Source organism: Aquila chrysaetos, chromosome 9, assembly GCF_900496995.4.
Source record: "Aquila chrysaetos chrysaetos chromosome 9, bAquChr1.4, whole genome shotgun sequence".
NCBI classification, from domain to species: Eukaryota; Metazoa; Chordata; class Aves; order Accipitriformes; family Accipitridae; genus Aquila; species Aquila chrysaetos.
The window spans coordinates 25,083,527-25,104,572 of NC_044012.1; the positions used below are offsets into that span (position 1 = coordinate 25,083,527).

At 43.7% G+C, this 21,046-nt stretch overlaps 1 protein-coding gene and 1 long non-coding RNA gene across 4 annotated transcripts in view; one reads left to right on the forward strand and one right to left on the reverse strand.

Moving 5' to 3' along the window:
• Nucleotides 1–4,192: 4,192 nt before the first annotated feature.
• LOC115345320 lies at nucleotides 4,193–13,120 on the reverse strand. 2 transcript variants are annotated; one of them, XR_003924794.2, is made up of 5 exons: nucleotides 12,771–13,120; nucleotides 12,155–12,203; nucleotides 9,981–10,011; nucleotides 8,906–8,945; nucleotides 4,193–8,400 (listed from the first exon to the last, which is right to left on the reverse strand). It is a non-coding gene; the product is annotated as an uncharacterized LOC115345320 (long non-coding RNA). The 2 variants fall into 2 exon arrangements; XR_003924795.2 differs by lacking the exon at nucleotides 9,981–10,011.
• Nucleotides 13,121–13,222: 102 nt separating this feature from the next.
• VPS45 (vacuolar protein sorting 45 homolog) overlaps nucleotides 13,223–21,046 on the forward strand; it is a 28,924-nt gene continuing 21,100 nt past the window's right edge. The window contains exons 1-10 of one of the 2 annotated variants that reach the window (XR_005933203.1): nucleotides 13,223–13,426; nucleotides 13,529–13,663; nucleotides 13,885–13,945; nucleotides 15,746–15,825; nucleotides 16,370–16,438; nucleotides 16,755–16,892; nucleotides 17,300–17,410; nucleotides 18,773–18,907; nucleotides 19,276–19,389; nucleotides 20,078–20,245. Coding sequence is in view for 1 of the 2 variants with exons in the window: in XM_030023814.2 (XP_029879674.1) it covers nucleotides 13,334–13,426; nucleotides 13,529–13,663; nucleotides 13,885–13,945; nucleotides 15,746–15,825; nucleotides 16,370–16,438; nucleotides 16,755–16,892; nucleotides 17,300–17,410; nucleotides 18,773–18,907; nucleotides 19,276–19,389; nucleotides 20,078–20,245 (1,104 nt within the window). In the remaining variant the exon portion in view is untranslated. The remainder of the gene's footprint in view (nucleotides 13,427–13,528; nucleotides 13,664–13,884; nucleotides 13,946–15,745; nucleotides 15,826–16,369; nucleotides 16,439–16,754; nucleotides 16,893–17,299; nucleotides 17,411–18,772; nucleotides 18,908–19,275; nucleotides 19,390–20,077; nucleotides 20,246–21,046) is intronic. The other variant, XM_030023814.2, reaches the window with a different exon arrangement.

Sequence of the window (21,046 nt, forward strand, 5' to 3'; positions counted from 1 at the left end):
GAGCAGCAGGCTGAACTCCCTGCATACCTCTCTGGCACAACACCGAGGCAGGGACCCGACATGAGAGATTACGGAAAGCACAATGCCACCTCTGACAGCAGACACCAACGACTGAATAGTTCAATTCTTGCTGCTCGCTATGGTGCCATCACTCATTCGGGGTCACATTCTGGCATGACGCAAGGAGGGACAGCTCCACTGAGCTACGCGGAGTTTCACCCACCTACATCAGCTCCAGAGTCTGTTTATGCATTTGATTTTTTTTTTCTTTTTCCATTCAGATGAAAGCTTTCTCAGAACTTCCTAGCTGGAAATCTCACAGCAACTCCTGCACAAGTCGCTTCTCAGATGCCAGAGAAATAATAGTGCTTTGCACTTGTAAAGACCCTTTCATCTGAGGATTTCAGAGGACTTCACGTATGGAAATGCATTAACCCTTCCAGCAGTCCCCAGTTTTATTCCAGTCACAGGAGGCAGTTCTCACTTCTGGGAGGTTAATGGGCCCGTTTGCATTCCCTGTGGGTCAGCCTGGTAAAGGAAAGCGGGACTCCCGATATCCAGCCCTAATTGCCTGTAGCGGAAGGTGAAACATCCTGATTTTTCCAAGTCTGGATGGTCTACTGCCAACCGCTCCTGTTGATCCGCAGAGTCTGAGCATCACCACATGTTTATCCTGGTGGGAACGTGAGCAGGAATGGACACCACAGCCGAGATGTGGGAATTGCAGGATGACCCATGTGATGGAGCATGCTCAGACCAGCCTTGGGCTGCTGGGTTCAGAGTAAAGGCAATGAAATGTGTGGGTTTGGACTTGGGGGTGCTGTGGGGCAGTTGCTCTCAAGTAAGAAGGGAAATCTAAAGAAGCGTGCTGAAGAAGAGAGGACCAGCTCCAGGAGGGAAATGAAGAGGGAAGGCATCAACCAACTCAGCTGAAACCCCCTGTTTTCACTCAGTTTCTCTGTGACGCAAGCAGAGCCTTCATCTGGTTATTTTAGCTGGATCATTGTCAGAAATTATGTGAAAGTGAGGACAAGACACGGGAAAAACGCGAGGGTGAGGCAGGGCTGGCGAGAGGCAGAGTCGGAGCTGCCGGCTGTGGTTCTGCCGAGGGGGGAATCCACATGTGGCTCTGCCGAAATAGGCACACCCCGGGGTATGACCTTTTCTTTGGAAAACCCCAAAGGAGAAGCAAATCTGGGATGATTGTGGGTCTGTTTGGATACGTTTGGCTCACCCGTGAACTGTTAAGCTTAATTTTGTGAGAGCTGGGGTGGACTGCCTGGCTTTTAATGCCTTGGAAATTAAAAAAACATTGTAAAACAAATTAAAAACTCATAAAACCAGAGGTGAACTAAAGCCCTGAGTCACACTTATCTCACTATATTGGATGTTACTGTCCCTTCTGTGGAGAGCGAGATAAAGTGTATGTTTATATGAGGTTACTGACTTGGTGGCGCAGAAGCCAGCGCTTGTTCAACTTGCTGTAAAGCGCTGGGTGCCCCAGGACACGTCACCCGAGGTTCGGACTGGGTTCACCCCTGTGGGGACACAGGCCAGCGTTCCAGGGCAGTAAAGCTCCTGCGCAGCTCCACTGCGTCCGACCAAGGAGCTGATTTTCAGGCTGGCTGCTGAGCTTGAGTTACCCAACCATGCCTGCTCCACCACACCAATCCTCCTCTCCTCCGGCGATGAGGAACGAGCCCAGAGCTTCACACAACAGGCAAAACGTAGAGGTTTTCCCTTTCTTCTGAAGCTTCGGGTGCCAGTCATGAGCAGAATTAATGCCCAACATAGCACGGGGCTGATATCCAGACTGCTAAAGCAGCAGTTAAATGCCCATTGTCCTTACAGCATCCGCAGCATGACACACCAGCACCGTTACAGCTCTTTACATCAGGGATACGAAGGAAGATTAAAGCACGGTCTCAACCAAGTGCAATGACTCGCCTGGATTTGTTAGGGGACATTAGGATAAATAAGAAGAGTGCCATAAAGAGGATCAGGGATTGGAGTAGAGGGGGATAAAGACAGAGGAGCAGATGGCGAGCATCGCCAAGACACCGAAGAAGTGAGGTGAGGCATTCGTGAGCCCAGGACCACCATTGTCAGGCTTTGTCTAGAAATCATTTCACTAGTGAAGAGAAACATATGATGAGGAAGCACAGGGATTGGAGACACAAAGTCTTTTCCGCTTAACTTGGGCTTGACCGGTTAGCTCTGGACTGGTTTGCGAAGAAGGCTTTTAAAGGCCTCAGCTATCAGGGTTATGAAAGAGCTTTTCTTGTCTTAAAACTCACTCGACTTTTCCCAAAAAACCTGATGGAGTGGGCAATTAACTCAACATAATTGACATATATATGCAGTTTCCAAAAGAAAGCGGATAAAGTTCTGGACCCAAAAGGACTTTTGCTTGTTTATTTGCTTTTTTTCTCCTCCTTGTCACTGTTAAAAGGGAAGCACAATAAGATTATGAAAAAATAATGAGGTGAAGTAAACCATTCTACATAATGAAGTGTGCTCATTTTCCAAGGCCAACAGGAAACCACAAGACTTACTGTAGGCCAGCTCAATAGATGCAGAAATTGTTCCCAAGGCAGTTAAATGGAGTTACTTGTATTGACTAATGAGAGATAATTGACTAGGAAAAAAGACATGCTTACTCATGGTGTGATGACTTTTTTTTTATACTCTGTTAGAAAAAGCAGAGGGTTAAATGGCAACTGACAAGCAAAGCTAATAGGAAAACAAACTAATTTTTGGCTTCACAGGCCTGAAACTCTTCAAAGATGGAAACTCATCCAAACCTTATTTTACTTGCCAAGGGCCTCTTTTTTATGTAGCATTTTTCCTCAGGAGACCCAAATGCTGTGGCAGAAGATGTCTTGGACACGAGCATCGTTTTAGAGTGTAAGAACTGAGGCACAGGGAAAGGGTTGGGATTTTCCCAAGTCACCAGAAACCAGATGCAGAGCCAGGACCATCACCAGGGATGCTGTAACTTTCTTGCACACAGGAAAGAGGTAAAGAAAATTATTTCGGATTAATGAAAACCAGAGGAAGAAAAACATCACAAGACATACAGGCACAATTGTTTCTAAGCAACTATATTTTTCAAAGTTTGCATGAATTTCAGCTCCCTTCTGCTGGCAGTGATCTGTTTTTCCTCTCTCCTATAACTAACATTGTTACCCTTTTACTGACACGATAGAAAGAGGATTTTGTCACTGAACCAAAGATGTTAATTTATAGGAGCAAATGCTTAGTTCTTGGCCCATTTCCAGAGCCGGACTCACTCGTGCCACGGGTTGATTTGGCCCCTGGATGCCACAACACACACACGGTTGGGGTGTAACGGGACTTGAGGGAAACACTCACAGTATTTCTTTGGTTAAAAGACTGCAGCTTTGAAGAAGTATTGAGTGAGATGACTGTTGAACCGATATGCCATTTTCATGGTGTACACAAACATTTCCATTTCCTTAATACAAGGGAGCTGACAAAAAGGTGTGAGCTGTCCATGGCTGGATGCCCGCAGCTGGTCCCACCCCTGTGCGGTATCACCATTGGCTTCCACCACAGCTTTGCACATGAATCAGTAATAGGATGCTCAGAAGGATTATCTCCTCTTCTGACTTGATACCTGATGACGTGGCTTTCTGCAGTTTGGCTCTCTCCCACCAGCAGGCAGAAAGCTTTAGAAGTGGAATATTGTACGTCGGCTAACGGGTTTGTCAGGCACAAATGATGTTAGCAGGAAGCAGATGCTGACGTCAGAACGGCCAAGACATCTGGCTTGAAGGGGCACATCTAAATTTTTCTAACTTGGTGTGTCTGGTGTGCAACTGGTACCAAGAACACATAAACCAGGGAGCTATTCCACGGCATTGTGTGCATCAGGATGGTTTCCAGCCTACACTTTCAACAAGAATCTCTGGGATTTCATTTATGAGCTTATGTTCAATTAGACAGTTTGAGCTGAGCAGTTGTGCACAAGTGTCACAACCAAGTCACAGCTGAAACCGTGCCTTTGTTTTAGAGTAGGAAGAAATAAAGGAAGCACAGTCTGAACAAGAGTTACTGGTTTGATACGTGGGTCAAATATAAAATAGCTGCTTGGAATATATTCCATGTGAAGTGCAAGTCTGTGGAGTTTCTCTGAACAGGAGGAGCTCTTCTCACATCAATCCCCAGTTTTTGCTGTTTCATGGGACAGCTACTCAAATTTGGTAAAAGAACCAATATTATCTGCTAGAGCAGAGATGGTGAAAAATGATTTTCGTATGTTGAGAACAAAGTAGAACCATTTTAGAGATGTGAGATGGGATGGGATGTGACTCAAAGGTGCAGAGAGCAGGAATTTTCTGTTAGGTGGTAGTGTGTGATGTCCCAGGAAGCGCAAACTGCCTTGGCCAACTTTCTCTTTGAAACGAGAAGAGGAAAATTGACTCCTTTTTAAATAATCAAGATAAAATTTGATCTCTTAAAATAGACAGCACTGTAATCCTGGGACAATCCTATTGACTAAACTTAGGTAACAAAATCTGCCCCTGAAGCTGTTATCATGCTGTTTAAATAGTAATTGGACTAGAGTAATTATTAGTGAGATTAAATCAATTTTTTATTTATACAAATATATACTTGAATGAATTCTTAAGGAAGATTTAAATTAGAAACAATGTCAAATGTTACATTGTCCAGCAACAAGTCCTGTTGACATTAAACTGCTCTTCTACCATCCAAAGTCATTCTGTGGGAAAGGAAAATTGTAAAGATTTCCTCAAAATAAAAATACAGTTGCTTTAAATGTCTTATCTGCAAATAACAGATAAATACCCTACAAATGAGATGGACATTCTCACTCTCAGAAATTAATAAAATGATCATTGGAACTATTTTTATCCTCAGATATTTCTTTTCTGTTAGTTCTTATCACATCCATTATTTGATAATTTGTAGAAGTGGTAGATCAGCACAGATCCACCGACTTCTATGTAGATGAAACATAAACACCAGCAAACCTCAGCACGACAGCCAACAAACATTTTGCCACATCATCCTCAAAACAACCAAGTCACCCGCATCCCACACTGACCTTATGCAGGTGGATAAAAGCCATGGTGGAAGAATAATTATGGGAATTGAGGAGTCTGAACTAAGAAACCTCGAGGGCCATCCTGTCTGATGGGCTCGCCAGGAGGGCAAGTCAGAGTTCGGGACTTCTGGAAACGGCAGATTTTATTGTGATCCTATTGTGGTTCCCTTTTGTCCACAGTTCCCAGAGTGCTGCACCTTTTGGTACGAATAAAATTGGTCAGCAGAGTTTTAGGGCTGATTTGAAGGCCAACATTGTGGTACGTTGGCAAAGCTTGGATAGGGGAAGGGGAAAATGGAAACAGAGTAAAACCAAGTAGCACCTGACCACCGTTTTCTGGATTCATATGAAGCCAAGGTGTTTGAATTAGTCAGGCCAGTGACTCGACAAACATCCAGTTAAGTTTAGAAGGCAAATCAATAGACTATACTAAAGATAAAATCTGCATCGGGAGATCTACTTTATCTTTTGAAATAAATGAACTAGATAATTCTTCTCAAGCTTTATGCTGCTGGGCTAGTGTACCTCTAATTTTTGTTCAGTATTGCTGTTTGTTTGTACTTTTCAGGAAGGTGCTCGGATCTGTCCATTATCATTATTTTACGCATTTGTACTACAGGAGCTTGCAGGAGCTTGGTGCCAGCCCAGCTGCTAGGCTCTGCACTAAGGCAGAACAAAAAGTCCCTGACTCAAAGGTATTTTGAAGAGACATTAAAAATGCAATCCCTTATCTGGCAATTTAAAACCAGGCTTCAGCAGCAGAGGACAATTTACAACTGATTGTGTGGTTTTCTATGGTTGAATGTCTTGCAAGCATTAGACTTTATTTTTAGACGTGCCTACTGCTACCTAAATTTGACTAAAAATCAGTCCCTGATGTCTCAACGTGGACATTCAAAATTACGGAGATGCAGTGATACAGCTTCTGATGTAATAATAGGTTTCAGCAACAAAAATACAGAACCTAGGATATTTTTGTAACTATTTTACACATTTGATGCAAACATAATTTCCAGTCCACATAGCAAGTTGGTTTGGGTTTTTTATAAACCTACTGCTTTGCTAGTGCTTTTAGTATGCATTCATTCTACTATACATTACCTCCAGCTTTCTTCACCTGTCTGAGTTACAACAGTCCTGTATAAAAGAATATCCCCCCCCATAATTACATGAATTTTGAATCCTTTTTGATAGTAGAATATTAATGTTAAAATAACAAAATAACTTTTGCATTATACTTTTGATTTGTAATTCATTTAAACAAATCTATCACTACAGAAAAATGGCAAAGGCACAAAAAGGCATTTGTATCCCTTTAAGGACAATTACAAAGGTGTATTTAAGAAGGAGACAACATTCTGGGCTTCTTTAGTTGAAAAAAAATCATCACTGACATCATTACAGAAGCATTTCCAAGGAAACCGGACAAATAATTAAATGATAAGTACTTTCCAGGTACTAAAACATTTCGAATCTAAACAAGACCAGAAAACAATAGGATGCAATTAAATACCAATTTTTTATTTAGTTTGCAATTATTATGCCCATAAAGCAGTACCTTTTGCTGTGAGTACCCCCACTAACTCCTTAAGTAAGGTGTCAGTCAGTTTGAATGTGAGGAGTAAAATCAGGTGCCCGGAATAGTGTTTTTCCTAGAGAAATCCTGAACCATCTAAACCACGCAAATGTTTTTTTGTCTCAAGATCTGTACATATGCAAAACTTCCTGGCCTCAAACCGCTCTGTAGGAAGAAGACCCAAGGTATTTTGAACAGTGAAATGCAATTTAAAATGTGATCTCAGCTGGTAATCTAAGTGCTTAAAAGACAACAAATGTGCAGGTTACTCAACAAAGAAATGGGGAGTTGCTTAATTGGAAGTGAAAGGCAGGATTTATTCATTTATCCAGTCTTCTATAAATAGTGATCTGACAGTGAGGGTATGCTGGCTCTGTTTCGTGTGGCCCCTTTTTAGCTCTGTCCCTCTCGGAATAGTATCTAATCCCAACTGCCGTTCTTACTGCGATTAGCAGGACCAAAGGCTCTTCTGGGTGCTTGAACATTACTCACCCAGAGCCAGTGTTCTTGAAGAGGAGCATTACCTTGTTTTCAGTAAAACTAAGTAACATTCTTGTACTTGGAACCTGGAAGGACACTATTCTGATTTACCAAGCACTCCTTGGTACAAGCACAAATTTAAAAGCCTGTGTGATTTTGGGCGTAAGGAGCAGAAGGACTAGGTATGGAAGAGGGAGACATGGAAACTGTGCAAAGGAAGGAGGTGGGGGGAAAGACCTCTTAAAAGATAGGATTTGCAAAAGTGTACGAATGGCTGATAGAGACACAAAAAAAAGCTCTAATGCCATCTTTAGGTTTCCTAAATAGAACATAATCTGTGTCAATTCTTTCCCTATGGTTGAAAGGGATGAGAAACAGTGGGTTGTTCAAGAAAAAGGAGAAGTTCCTGTGTGCTAATATTAATGACGTGGGAAAAAAAAGGTGTACAATACCCCCTTGTCTCTTTTACAGGCTGGTTTTAGCCCTCCCATGCCAGCACACTCTGGGCCAAAGCTACTGGGGTTCTCTGGAGCCTGCTGCATGCCAGACTTCCCCAGCTGCCTCCCACTGCTCCCAACAACCTGGGCTCAGATCTTACGGCCTGAGCCCATGGGGTGGGATCATTTTGCCAAAAGAAGAGCAACAAGGTCCCCTGACCTTCAAGTCCAGGTTCTTTTTTTCCAGACCTCTCTCTCTGGCAAGACATAATGAGATTTAGCTATGGGACTTCCATGAATCCGGTGACCCACAGATTGCAGCTATGCATGGAGTCGTCCCAGACATATTAATACTGTACAAACATTTTCCATCAGACTACCAGGCAGATCTCTTCATTACAGCTACATCTTGCAACTGACCCCATTTGTCATTCCCTTTTACCGATTTTTCACCACAACTGGTGAAAAGCAGCCTGAATGATATGCCTTGCGTGGCACAGAGGATGAAGCAGTGGACACAGACATTGGTTGTGAGACACGGACCAGCTCCTGCTGCTGGTTTTCAATTCCCCTGCAGCTTCTGTGCCACATGGATGACCCCGGAGTCACCAAACACATCGTGTCCTCGGCCAACTTCACATCTTTTGGGGCACTGCTGCATCTCAGCAACATCCCTCCAAAGAAAACAGCTATGGGCAATAAAGTCTGTTGAATTCTGTGGGGTCAGTGTTTTCCTAGTGCCATGAAAGCCTTTAGCCCTGAAGAGGATGCGCAGTCACCTTTCCTCCGCTCCGCCGGCGCCCTCTGTCTGACTGCTGCAGAAATTCAAACACAATTAAAATCGCTTTTAAAATGCCACTGATCTTTTGTAGTTTTCCCCAGAAGTTGCATGTTGGGGCTATTTATGTTTAACTGGTTATTTAAGCTAAGCTGCTACAAGCTTCTTCAATTCCAGTGCTTTAATTAAAACTGATAATTAAATGGTACTGACATGGGACGTCAATGCTTTTCAAAATACTTTTCCTAAAACAAAACAAATGAAAACACACATTTTACAACTCAAACCTAAGTACTTTAAATAAAAAAAGATACATATGTAGCCACTAGTTTTGTGAAAACACCTTGGAATGCACCCAAAATTTCTGTGAACTAGCAGGCAAATGAATCGCTTCAGCATCTCTGAAAATCTTGGTTTTCCTTGTAATAATTTCTCTAAGCCATTCAGCTAAAAAATGAAGTTTCAAAAGTGATGATGTAATACATTATCTCATGTTATTATTCCGAGAGGCACTGGCAAAGCAAACATTTCCCATTGCTCACCTCACATGTTTGGTCTGTTTCCTTGGTGTTTTCTTATCTGCTAATTTAAAAATAGAAGCACAATCATTTTAACATTTAGTTACCTGCAGACCACGTGCTTCACATCCGAGTTATAACTCTGAATGCAAGATATCTTTGTTATCATTTCTTTTAAACTAAATAACACTATTCCGACTCTAATACAATGCAAATGTTTTCATTCTAAATCACTTACAGTGGCTACAAAGCAGATAGGAAGTGTATCACTATAGTATGTAACTGAACAAATATAGAACAGTTTTATACGTAAAGAGGAACATTCTTTATGAATATTTTCTGCTGTTCTTTCAGCGGTTAAAAATAACACACCTGGGCTGCTGAGGTGCTTCAACTCTTCGTACTAAACAAGAGATACAGTTCATTTCATAAGCAATTGTAAAAAGCAAGGTATTTTTTACAAGGCTGAAGAAGTCCACTTTGGAGTTTACACAGAAGTCTTGCACTTCTCGTACACATCCCTAGCAGGGGGTTTCTCTAATGCAGATGGAGGAGTTAAGGTGCCTGTTTATAATTCGTTTCCCTTTGCTCCATTTTGGGATACAGGGTGTTTTTTAACCATTTCTGACGCTTGCCTAGTCCCTACAACCAAATGGCACAAACTCCAATCGTGTTTATAATTAACATCTCTAGGGCTTCCATCCCTTCGTCTGACTATTTTTTGTGTCACAGCAGCATGTAGCAAAACTGTATGTTTTAGAGGACATTTAGTCTCATTAAAATGCCCTCAGAATATTTTTTTTAAATACTGACATATTTACCCAGAAATTGGTGCTGTTTGGGTAGTTGGATATCTGGCCAGAAAGTCTCTCGATCTCACTTTGAAAACAAAGCAAAATGCAAATAGATGTGTCAGAATGATTCTCAAGTACAAAGCTGATAAAGACATCAATTTGTCACAGAACTTTAGCCACCAGAAATTGGAAAGATTTATTAAACAAGGGTGAAATTCACTCTGCCCTTCTAAACCACAAAGCCACGTTAGTTTAGCACAGCTGTGTATCATTGTAACCCAATGTAAGATAATTCTCATCCTTACTTTTCGTGCTCTTCTTTCTTTAATGCCCAATCTAGGAAGAAAAAGGAATGATACATTATTTTTGCTACCCAATCTAAAAGATGAATCTCCATTTACCAAACTCACAGTAAAACTCACTGTTATTTTCCAAGCAGATGAGTTAAAAAGATGGGTACAAATTATTCCACTGATATCTTAATAGACTTTTCTTTTGTTTCAGCGTGTTTGGCTATGAATGATTTATGTGCCTGACTCTGCAAAATGTCATATTTGGTGGTAGTTACTGCGAAACAAGGGCCTAAGACAGCTAGCCTTTCCACCCAGATGTCTGTGCAAATTCCAACTGACTTAAAGGGAGGCTTCAATACTTCTCCAAATAAGAAAGTTTACTAGGTAAGAATTTAAGTAATCTAAACTATGTTTTGATCCCACCTAGCTTGTTGTATTAGTAGTCAGTTTTATCAGCATACACAATTAATTTCTTCACATTATTTTCCTTACATTTTTTTGTATTAAAAGATTTTTAATAACAGACATTTGCTCTTCAATTCAGTTTCTAATTTATGAAATGTTAATGATAAAGAATTTCCTGTTGGGAGATGCTTAGGCGCACTGTAGAAAATATACCTTTTGTTTTGTATCTCAGTCTTGAGTTCTGAGGAAGAAAAAATGGAATGAAAATAGCAATGAGCACAAATATAGGAACACTAACTGCGAAGCCTCTGTATACAAGAGAAACCAAAGGTGTTAAACTGATGTGCGTGATTATTCCCTGAGCAACTGCAAAAAGATGTCCTACAACAAACTGCCTACACATTTAAATAACAACGTAAAACGTACTGCATTTTTTAGCTTCCTATTTTCTGTCCTCAAAGCATCAATTTCCTGGACCTGGGATAGGAAAAACCCATTGTGTTTTGAACATTAAGATGAGTATCAACTTCGTACATCCTTAACGTCAGCTTTCTTTAGGGCTGATTAAGCGTGTTGGATTTTAAAATACCTATAACTTTGCCTTTTAGCCTTTATGTTGCATGCTGTTCCGAATTACAATATCAAATTGATGCCAAAACAATATAATCTCATAAAGTTAATAAACATTCTGCTTGCACTGACTGTATTTCTGCTATTGCTATGTTTATGGCTTTCCAGATGCAAGTGAGAATACAAAAATATCTGATCATTTCAGGTTTAAGGATGTTTTTTTCTTTAAATTACAATAAATGCTGAAATGCACTAGCTATCTGATGGCAGAAATGACAGCAGCTAAGAGATCTTTGCTTACACATGATGTGTATATTGCGGAAGGTCAGTATTATACCCACTTAATCATGCCAGCAAACAAACTACAATCAAATCCAAATGCCTTGAGTTAGTCTGCGTGCTCAGACTAAAGGGAAGGATTTTAAGACTGTTGGCTCCTGTACTATTTTGGAGACACAGCTGCATTTTTCCTCCATCCAGGCCAAGTTTATAGGAATAGTGAAAAGGCACTTAGGCACCTGCTTTTCTTGATACCAAGCAAAAGGATTGCTTTCCCTTTCGTCTTGAATTTTTTAGTGTTCTTTACAAACACCAGAAAACTTTGGCAAAACAAAGCCTTGTCTTAACCTTAATGTGGTATTGTTTTAACATCCATCTTTAGAGCAATCGGATGTATTTAAAAGCCAAACTTTCTCAACTCACTTCATCAGGATATTTCTCAGCACTTGACTACAACTGCTTTTTGTGTGCAGTAGCTGGGATTCCTAAACCTCATCCCATTTACTCACTAGAAAGATGAAAGACTGCAGCTCCTAAGGAGAGAAAATATTAGTTATATTCAGCTTAATGTAGCCAGGGAAAGTATGACACTTCTGAACAACTCCGTTACACTATGGTATGGACAAACTTCATGCCTTATCTCCGTACACAAACCTCAATAGTCTGCGTATCGCTAATGTATTGTGAATGTCTCCAAGAATGCTTTCATAAATATTACTTACAGACTGGCTGCTGTCTAAAAAGGAAAAGATTTCATGGACAAGCCTCTTTCTCTGATCTTTATTTTTCCGATAAAAGACAAAAATTTTAAGCTATATCCCTATTTCCGTAATGTATTTTGATGTATATTAAATAGAAATCAAGCAGAACAGAAGATGAGCTATAAGCATGGAAGAGTTCCTTTGTGTCAGCTTTTATGAAAAGGTATTTACAAGATTTGCAAATAGCTTCCATTTTTCAGCAACACCTGCTCACCATTTTCTGTATAAAACACACACGTTAGATGATTACATTTTTATGAACATAACAGCCCCTTTCCAAAATTGTCACACTCAGGAATGAATAATAACAGCAGCAGAATAAATAGCACAGAGACACGCTCTTTTAAAGGCTAGGAAAATAGATATCAGCTCCAGTCACACGAGTTATCCCATGAAGGTCAAACACTGCGCTCCCCATCCCAAAGATGAGCGATGCAGAGGGGGAGCAGTGACATGGGAGCGTCCCCGCCTCCCTCCATCCGCTCCCCCCAAAACCCTGGTACTGATGCGGGTCTTTTTAAGACATACATGATTATAAATTTGCTTTGCTTTTGGAAGCCAAGCTGGCACGGACTTCAAAAACTGCCTAGATGAATAAATGCCCAGGCAGGTGGGGATGCTACGGCTGCACATCCTGCAGCTTCACCTCGCCCAGGCCCAGGCGTTCCCAAAACGGGGTCCCAGCTTGCTTGGTGGGTTATACTGGTGATGAAGGACTTCCCTCCATTACTTTATTGTGCACAATATCGAAATGGAATTTTAATGCATCTTTTTTTTTTTTTTTTACCTTCCGTTTGCTGGAAAACGAGACTGACGGCAAGGGTGCTGAAGGGAGGGAGCAAGCTTCTCCTTCCTTTACCGACAGGGCGGGAAGGTGCCCGGGGCGGGGAGGGGAAACCCGGGTTGGGTGCCCGGTGGGGGGCGGGAGAGCCGGGTTGGGTGTTTGGGGCGGGGCGGGGGGGAGGAGGCGGGTTTAATCTCAAACTGCTTTCGCCCTCCCAGGACGTTTCCGCCCCCCTTCCTCAGCTCGGGTACCCCCCCAGCCGCAGGGGAGGCCGCAGGGCCGGGCGGCTCCCGGCTTTCCCCGGGGGGGCCGGGGCTGGCGGGAGTGCTGTCCCCTCCTCAGGGGACGCCGCCGCTCCCCCGAGCCTGCGGGCCGCGACCCTATCGGGCGGCGGCGGCGGGGGGGGGGGGGGGGCGCGGCGGGGCCGGCCGCGGGGCACGCTGGGAGTTGTAGTCCGGCGCCGCGCTCCGCCCGGCGGGCCCTGCCGCTGGCGGACTACAACTCCCAGGCGGGTGGGCGGCGGCGGTGGCGGCGAGTCGAGCTGAGGGGAGCGTAGCGGAGCCGGGATGAACGCGGTGCTGGCTGTCAAGCAGTACGTGTCCAAGATGATCGAGGACAGCGGGCCGGGCATGAAGGTGCTCCTCATGGACCGGGAGACGGTGAGCGGCGGGGCCGGGCCCGGGTGGGGAGCGGTGCTGGGCCGAGCGGCCCGGCGGGGCCCGAGGCCCGGGTTGATGGGCGCTGTCGCCTCCCGCCCGCAGACCGGTATCGTGAGCATGGTGTACACGCAGTCCGAGATCCTGCAGAAGGAGGTGTACCTCTTCGAGCGTCTCGATTCAGCCAACAGGGAGGCCATGAAGCACCTGAAGGCCATCTGCTTCCTTCGGCCCACCAAGGTAGAGCCCCCTGCCAGCGCTGTCCCTCACCACGCCCTCGGGGATCGCCCTGCCCTTCCCTTCACGCCTGCCCTTAGCCTGAGGTGGTGAGATGGTCGCGCATGAGCTATAGGTCAGGGTGAGGGTCCACAATGGGGATGGCGAGGGGGCAGGGGTCACTCCAAAGCCTTCTGATGCGACATTTCTTAAATTTGCTGCTCCCTGGTGCTGTTTTTGTCCAGGAGAATGTGGAGTTCCTCATCCAGGAGCTGCGGAGGCCAAAGTACAGCATCTATTTCATTTGTAAGTATGTCCCGTTCCATCCCAAAAGTCAGACTTGCCGGTCAGAGACCGACCTGATGTTCAGGAGAAAATACAGATGTGAGATGCTGTGACCACTCCCTCTGTCAGGCCTTTACTAAAATGCTAAGAACGTGCAAATTCTAGTTTTCACGCTGTTTAGGTCACCAAATTCGTTTAGCAAAGGGTACATACATACCAGATAAAATGATTAAACTGAAGCAACTTGTAAGAGATCTTTACCAAGCAACACCATAAATCTGAATCCTTCCAATACAGCTTATCCTTGAAAATCTCTGGGATTTTAAAGCTTTGTGTTGCTTCGTAAACATGAAAGAAGGCTAACACTGGGGGTAGAATGCCTTTATTGTATGGAAAGCAGATGCACAGCATGAGAGACTGGCCCAAATCTTGAAGGTAAGTAACTTGGGATAGACTTCACATCCCAGCTGCACGGCATCTTCTGATGCCTGGCGTATCAGGCGGGTGTTTCTCACATGCTCTGCTCATGCCACAGAATATTCTGTGGTTTTAAAAATTAAGCAGAACAACCACAGCTGGTTTTGTGTTGAAGTCTAGTCCTCCAGCACAGGTAATCACTTGGTGAGATTCAGGGAAATGAGCTGAAGTGGCCTCTAGATGTCATTGCTGATCTGCAGGAACACAGCGCCAAGGAGCTGGGCTCTGGCTGCAAGAGGGGACTCCAGTTTGGAAAGGGTAGCAGTGACTGGCTAGCACAGCAAGGCTGAAGAGCTCAACAGAGATGTGGCTGTCGCTGTGTTCAGCCATTTAATATTCCTTGTTGTTTACACATATAAACTTACTGACTGCAAGTGGGCTGTACGTGGTATTGCTTAATTGAGCAGATGTTAGGCTGGGGAGAGGATGAGAGAGCGCCACTGCTGCCTTTCCAGCACTGCCGCATCCCACCAGGCGTTTAATCCATCGTTGACCATTACATACTGTCCTGGTTTCAGCTGGGATAGAGTTAATTGTCTTCCTAGTAGCTGGTACGGTGCTATGTTTTTGAGTTCGGTATGAGAAGAATGTTGATAACACTGATGTTTTCAGTTGTTGCTAAGTAATGTTTAGTCTAAAGTCAAGGATTTTTCAGCTTCTCATGCCCAGCCAGTGAGAAAGCTGGAGGGGCACAAGAAGTTGGCACAGGACAGAGCCAGGGCAGGTGACCCCAACTGGCCAACGGGGTATTCCATACCATGTGATGTCACATCTAGTATAGAAGCTGGGGGGAGTGGGGGATGGCCACTCGGGGACTAACTGGGTGTCGATCGGCAGGTGGTGAGCAGTTGCAATGCGCATCATTTGTACATTCCAATCCTTTTATTATTACTGTTGTCATTTTATTAGTGTTATCATTATCATTATTAGTTTCTTCCTTTCTGTTCTATTAAACCGTTCTTATCTCAACCCACAAGTTTTACTTCTTTTACCGATTTTCTCCCCCATCCCACTGGATTGGGGGGGAGTGAGTGAGCGGCTGCATGGTGCTTAGTTGATGGCTGGGGTTAAACCACAACACATGCTGATGCAGTGCTGCAGTCACATACTGGATATTGGCACCAGAGGCAGAAAGTCGGACAGAGAATTAGCTCAGAGTATCCATGTGAGGTAACTTCTGGATTATAATGTCTGCATAATAATTGCAGATGTAAGGTCAAAGGATCTCTGTTGTAATCTGCTCCTGCTCCAGGGGAAAATTCGGTCATACTGTTCTGTGGTGTTCTTGTGTGTTACGTGTCACTTGCAGAGCCCGACTGTTCTTTCGCTCTTGTTTTCTTTCAGATTTCAGTAACGTGATCAGTAAGAGTGATGTCAAATCATTAGCTGAGGCTGATGAACAGGAAGTTGTGGCTGAAGTTCAGGTGAATTTTGAATATTTTAAATATTCCTAATCCAATCCTACTCCTAATCCAAAAGCACCAGCAAAATGAACGTACAAGCTAACAAACTCAGCTGTGGCAATGGGAGGACTATGTAGTTCTTGAACAGTATGCAGCAGCACTGTGCAACAGTCTAGGATGGAAGAACAGATGAACGTACACATGGGATTAAAAAGTAAAAGGAAGAAAAAGTCCCATGTCCCCTGTTTCTGCCTGCCCTCCAGTTGTCAGAGCTGCTGCTGGTTCTGCTGTCACCTGTGTTTCACAAGGCTGCTACATGTTTGTGGTGTTGACAAAGAGCTACGTACTCAAAAAACACACACGACAAATTGGCAATGGAGTTGTCAGCAGCTGTGTAGGGATTTGAGAGGTTCGGCCTGGGGGAAGGAGAAATGATCAGAGTCAATGAGTCTGTGCATTGCTTAGGATTTTAGCATCAATGTGGCTGATGCTGGAACACGTACTCTTGTAGGCTGAATAAGGGTTGGCAAGACACGTAACTGTATTTGCTTTCACTTGTTGGCAGGAGTTCTATGGTGATTACATTGCAGTGAATCCACATGTTTTTTCTCTCAACCTCTTGGGCTGCTGCCAGGTATGAAAAAAGCTAATGCTCCTCCAGGGCCTTGTTTTATGGTTAATAGAGAGACCAGTAGCCACAACAAGTGGGGTGCCGTGGTGGGTTGCCCAGCAGGCAGACTGCTGCTGAGGGTCCGTAAGGGGGGAGCTGCTCCTTACAAGGAACTGGCAAGGGGAGGAACACTGGGGAATCTGGATTGTGGCCTCTGGTGTACCTGATCCTTCAGTCAAACTATAGTTTACTGTAAGACTTTAAGACTTAGAAATAAGACTTTATGTGAGAAGGAGTTTGGGGATGGTGCATCCATACTAGATGCAGCCTTTCCTTCCAGGGTCGCAGCTGGGATCCAGCTCAGCTGTCCCGGACAACTCAAGGGCTGACTGCTCTGCTTTTGTCTCTGAAGAAATGCCCCATGATTCGGTACCAGCTCTCCTCTGAGTCAGCAAAGAGGCTTGCTGAATGTGTGAAGGTATGGTGAGAGCCTACAGTGGTATTAAATAAGTTTGTCAATGTACTTAAATTTTGTTTAATTTATTTACATATTGATCCATTTGAGAGAAATACCCTTTTTCAGTCAATTCATGTAAATTCTGTCATTTACTTTGTTGCACGACTTTGGGCAGGTCACATCCTTCATCTCGGCATGCTTCCAACCAGAGAGCAGGTGAAGAACTGTATTGCCTGTGAGTCTCATAAATTGCAGTAGGTTATCTGGTGCCTTTTATATTATGTCTTCAATAGCAGTGTAGACTAAGGTAGCAGCGCAACTTATTTTTCACCAGCTCTTCACTTTTTCTTCACCTGTATCCAAACTAAGAGGAAACATTTTCTGGGTATACATAAGATCAAGTTGCTTTTCTTTCCTTTTCTCAACAGCAAGTAATCACTAAAGAGTACGAGCTGTTTGACTTTCGGCGCACTGAGGTTCCTCCTTTACTTCTTATTCTGGACCGGTCTGACGATGCCATCACCCCACTTCTGAACCAGGTGAATCATCTCGCCGTTGTGCAAGGGCTGAGATAGGAATACAAGTTCTGGAAGTGCACAGAGCCCTGTGGCGGTAGCAGCGAGTTGGAGTTCATACCCTGGTAGGGCATGGTTTATATTTGAAAGGTAAAAAGTACTGCCTCCCGCCCCAGTTCTTTTTCAATTCCCTCTTTTTTCTTGTGGCCTGATTTTTCAGACAGTTGAGCATAGACTGTGTGTGCTGGCTTCAGTGGCAGATGTAGCCAGCACCCTGGCAAACCAGGCCACTTGCACTTCTGTGAGACACACTTTATGTTTGGAGTCCTCGTGTCTTGGCAGTGTCCTTTCCAAGGGTTTATTTGTATAGGCTCTTTGGCAGCACACTTACACAGTTATGGAGTGATCTTGCAGTGGTGTATTTCTCCCTCTGTGTTATTGATGGGTGGTAGTATTTACTATGTAGCTATTGTGATTTTTTTGTTTGTTTGCTGTGCTGCAGATTCTGGCAGAATATGTTTGTCTCCTTTCATTTCTGTGGGGTACACTTAGACACAGGTGAGTCTGGTGATCAGGCAACGGCTGGAGCTGCAGCCAGGCTACCGCAACAGCAGCCAGCACTTCTGTAACGCTGGGGTGTAGGAGCTAGTGGTGATACTTGTATTCTTGGAGTGATCTGACAGTCAGAAACCCAGCTCACACGTGGTTTGTAGAGTTAAGGACTGCACTCAGCACAGGGCACCAAAAGCATTACCTGCTATAACGGAGGATTTCTATCCGGAAGAGAGATTCACATGAATGTAAATGGAGTGTCAGGCATGCCAGTGCTCTGATCAGCTTTCAGTTTTCTCTCTAGATTAATATTAGTCTTCCCAGGATAAAGATAGTAACTCACTGATGTGCAGAAACACACTCCTACTGCTGCATAAGAAGCAAAGGAGCACGTAGGAAATTGTACAGTTTGTAACTGTGGAACCTCTGCAGCCAAAAATACATGTCACTTCACAGGCAGAGGAGGAGGAGATAATGGTGGCAAACAGAACTGTTTGAACAGGAATATTAATCCCCATTGCTCTTCTTTTAGAGAGTTGTGTCTTTTGAACATACCTACGGTAAGCACCCTGGAAAGGGGTGGGTTTCCTCTGTGTTTATACCAGCACCTCTCACCATGGGATGCCCATCTGATTATAACAGAAGTAATATTTATTTCTTATTGTAACATTCTGGCAAAAGTTTGAGAAATGCACACTTTGAATTCGCTGTGTATTACTAGAGGAATATAAACTGGCTTTGTTTGAGTTTAGCCTGAAATCCATTAATTTTCCAATGCTGTTTGTTATCTTACTAAGGTCATAATTTGCCTTTCTCTTTCACCATCCTTGGTAGTGGACGTACCAGGCTATGGTTCACGAATTGCTGGGGATTAACAACAACCGCATCGACCTCTCTCGGGTACCAGGGATAAGTAAGGATCTCCGAGAGGTGGTCTTGTCTGCCGAGAACGACGAGTTCTACGCCAACGTAGGTATCTCAGTGAGATCTTCAGGAGTAGCTGAATTCGGGGATCAGGTTCTGCTCTTTGTTTTGCCATGGGAAAGGAACTTTCCAATGACTTTGAGCATTGGGGTGGTGATGTACTGTATAGCTTATGCAAGTGGTGCAAATCAGTGTGTAGTGCAAGTAGCAACCTACATGAAGTAGCGTGTCCATTTTATAGTTTTAAATAAAACCTGGGCCAGTTGCAGAGCTGCTTGCTCGAGCTTGGGTCTCAGGGAGACTATGTGCAACAGCACTTCAGTGTTTTGGGCACAGAGTGCCACCTTGTTCCAGTTGCGTCAAGAGTCATGTTAGAACGGCTTTCTCTCATATCCCTGTCTTGTTCCGTGCAGAACATGTACCTGAACTTTGCAGAGATTGGCAGTAACATCAAGAATCTTATGGAGGATTTCCAGAGGAGGAAACCTAAGGAGCAGCAGAAGCTGGAATCCATAGCAGATATGAAGGTATAGACAATCTACACATAACTGACTGAATTTTTAAATCCCATCCATTGCAGGATAGTGCAGATCACTACTGTCTGTACACTGACAGTCCACACTACCAGTACCAACACTTCAGATCTCTGTGGCATGCTAGTTTTGCGGAGCCGGAACCTCCTTTTTGCACTGTGTTCATTACAGTGGTTCTTCACTGAAGGCTAGATGCTTCGGTAGGCCATTCTGCACCACTGTTTGTTTGTTCTGACTGCTCCCTCAGCTGCTGCTTAGATCTTGCTGGAGTCCCAAAGTCCTACAACTGAATCAGTCAGCTCTGGTTTAAGTACTTAGTTTACTCCAATATGGCTGTGTGGACTTTATATGTGAGCTGGGTCACTTAGCAACAGCTCAGAACACAGGCTATTAATTCAGTCACTGCTCAAGATTTAAAGAATCCTGGCGATGTCTTTGGAGATACTTTCTGTATCCTTTTATTTTAAGAGTAAATAAAAAGTACATCCCTTCCAGAAATCTCTTGGTAGTTGGAGAAAGCCTATGGGCTCCTGGGATTGAGGTGCCCAGTCATCTTTACACCCGCACCGGTCTTGCTTATACTGATGCAAATTAGTTTGTACAGTTTATCGCTGGGTTGCACACATCCATTGTCTCTTGCTTTTCTTTTGAAGAACCAGTTGCTTTGGTTTCCCCATTGCAGGCATTTGTGGAGAATTACCCGCAGTTCAAGAAGATGTCAGGCACGGTATCGAAGCATGTGACAGTAGTGGGAGAGCTCTCTCGACTGGTTGGTGAGCGGAACCTGCTGGAGGTGTCTGAAGTAGAGCAGGAACTGGCCTGCCAGAATGACCATTCCAGTGCTCTCCAGGTACCTCAGGCTCAAAACCTAACCTTGATCCTTTGTCTGAATCTAGGTGGTATGATCCTGTAACTCCCATGTCGATCGAAGTTTGATACTGAAAGTCAGTGGGAGTTCTGCATGCAGATATCCTGCAGGGTTGGGACATTAGATGTTAGAATTACTCTTCTCCCTGTTCAGTTCAGATGGCGATGAGTCATAGTTAATAACTGGCTTGAGAAGCATCTTTGCAAATTCTGTCTTCACATTTCACAATACAACATTCCTTCATTATATGCAGTCAGTTGGCTTCTGGCAGGCTGCCTGTGCACCAGTAAGAAAAAAAAGACTTGGACCCCCATGTAGAAGCTTGTTGTATTTGTTGGGGAGGAGAAGAAATGGAATCCATGAAATTGTCTAAATCAGACTATTCATTGAGGTGCTGGCTTTTACCTTTTTTTTTTTAAAAAAAAAAAAAAACCAAAACAGTGGAAAGCCTCTTAGATAAAAGATTTCTTTAGCAAAGAGGACTGAAAAAGCCTAAGTGAGACTTCTGTTATAGCTGAGTATAGACTGAAGTTCTGACCACATGCTGGCTTCTTGGATCCTATGACCTGACCTAGTATCTGACAGTATGTCAACAGTGATGAATTGTGGCTGCTGACTATTCAGAGAAAATAGCAGTATTGTTGAGTGTGGCTGTATTACAGCAGAGTTCAACCAGCAACTCAGTATTAAAAAACGATTCCTTAATTTTTTATAGCTAAGGTAGAAGTTACACCATATAATGGACTCCTTCACACAATACTGCAGAAGCAGTTTAACTAGAAA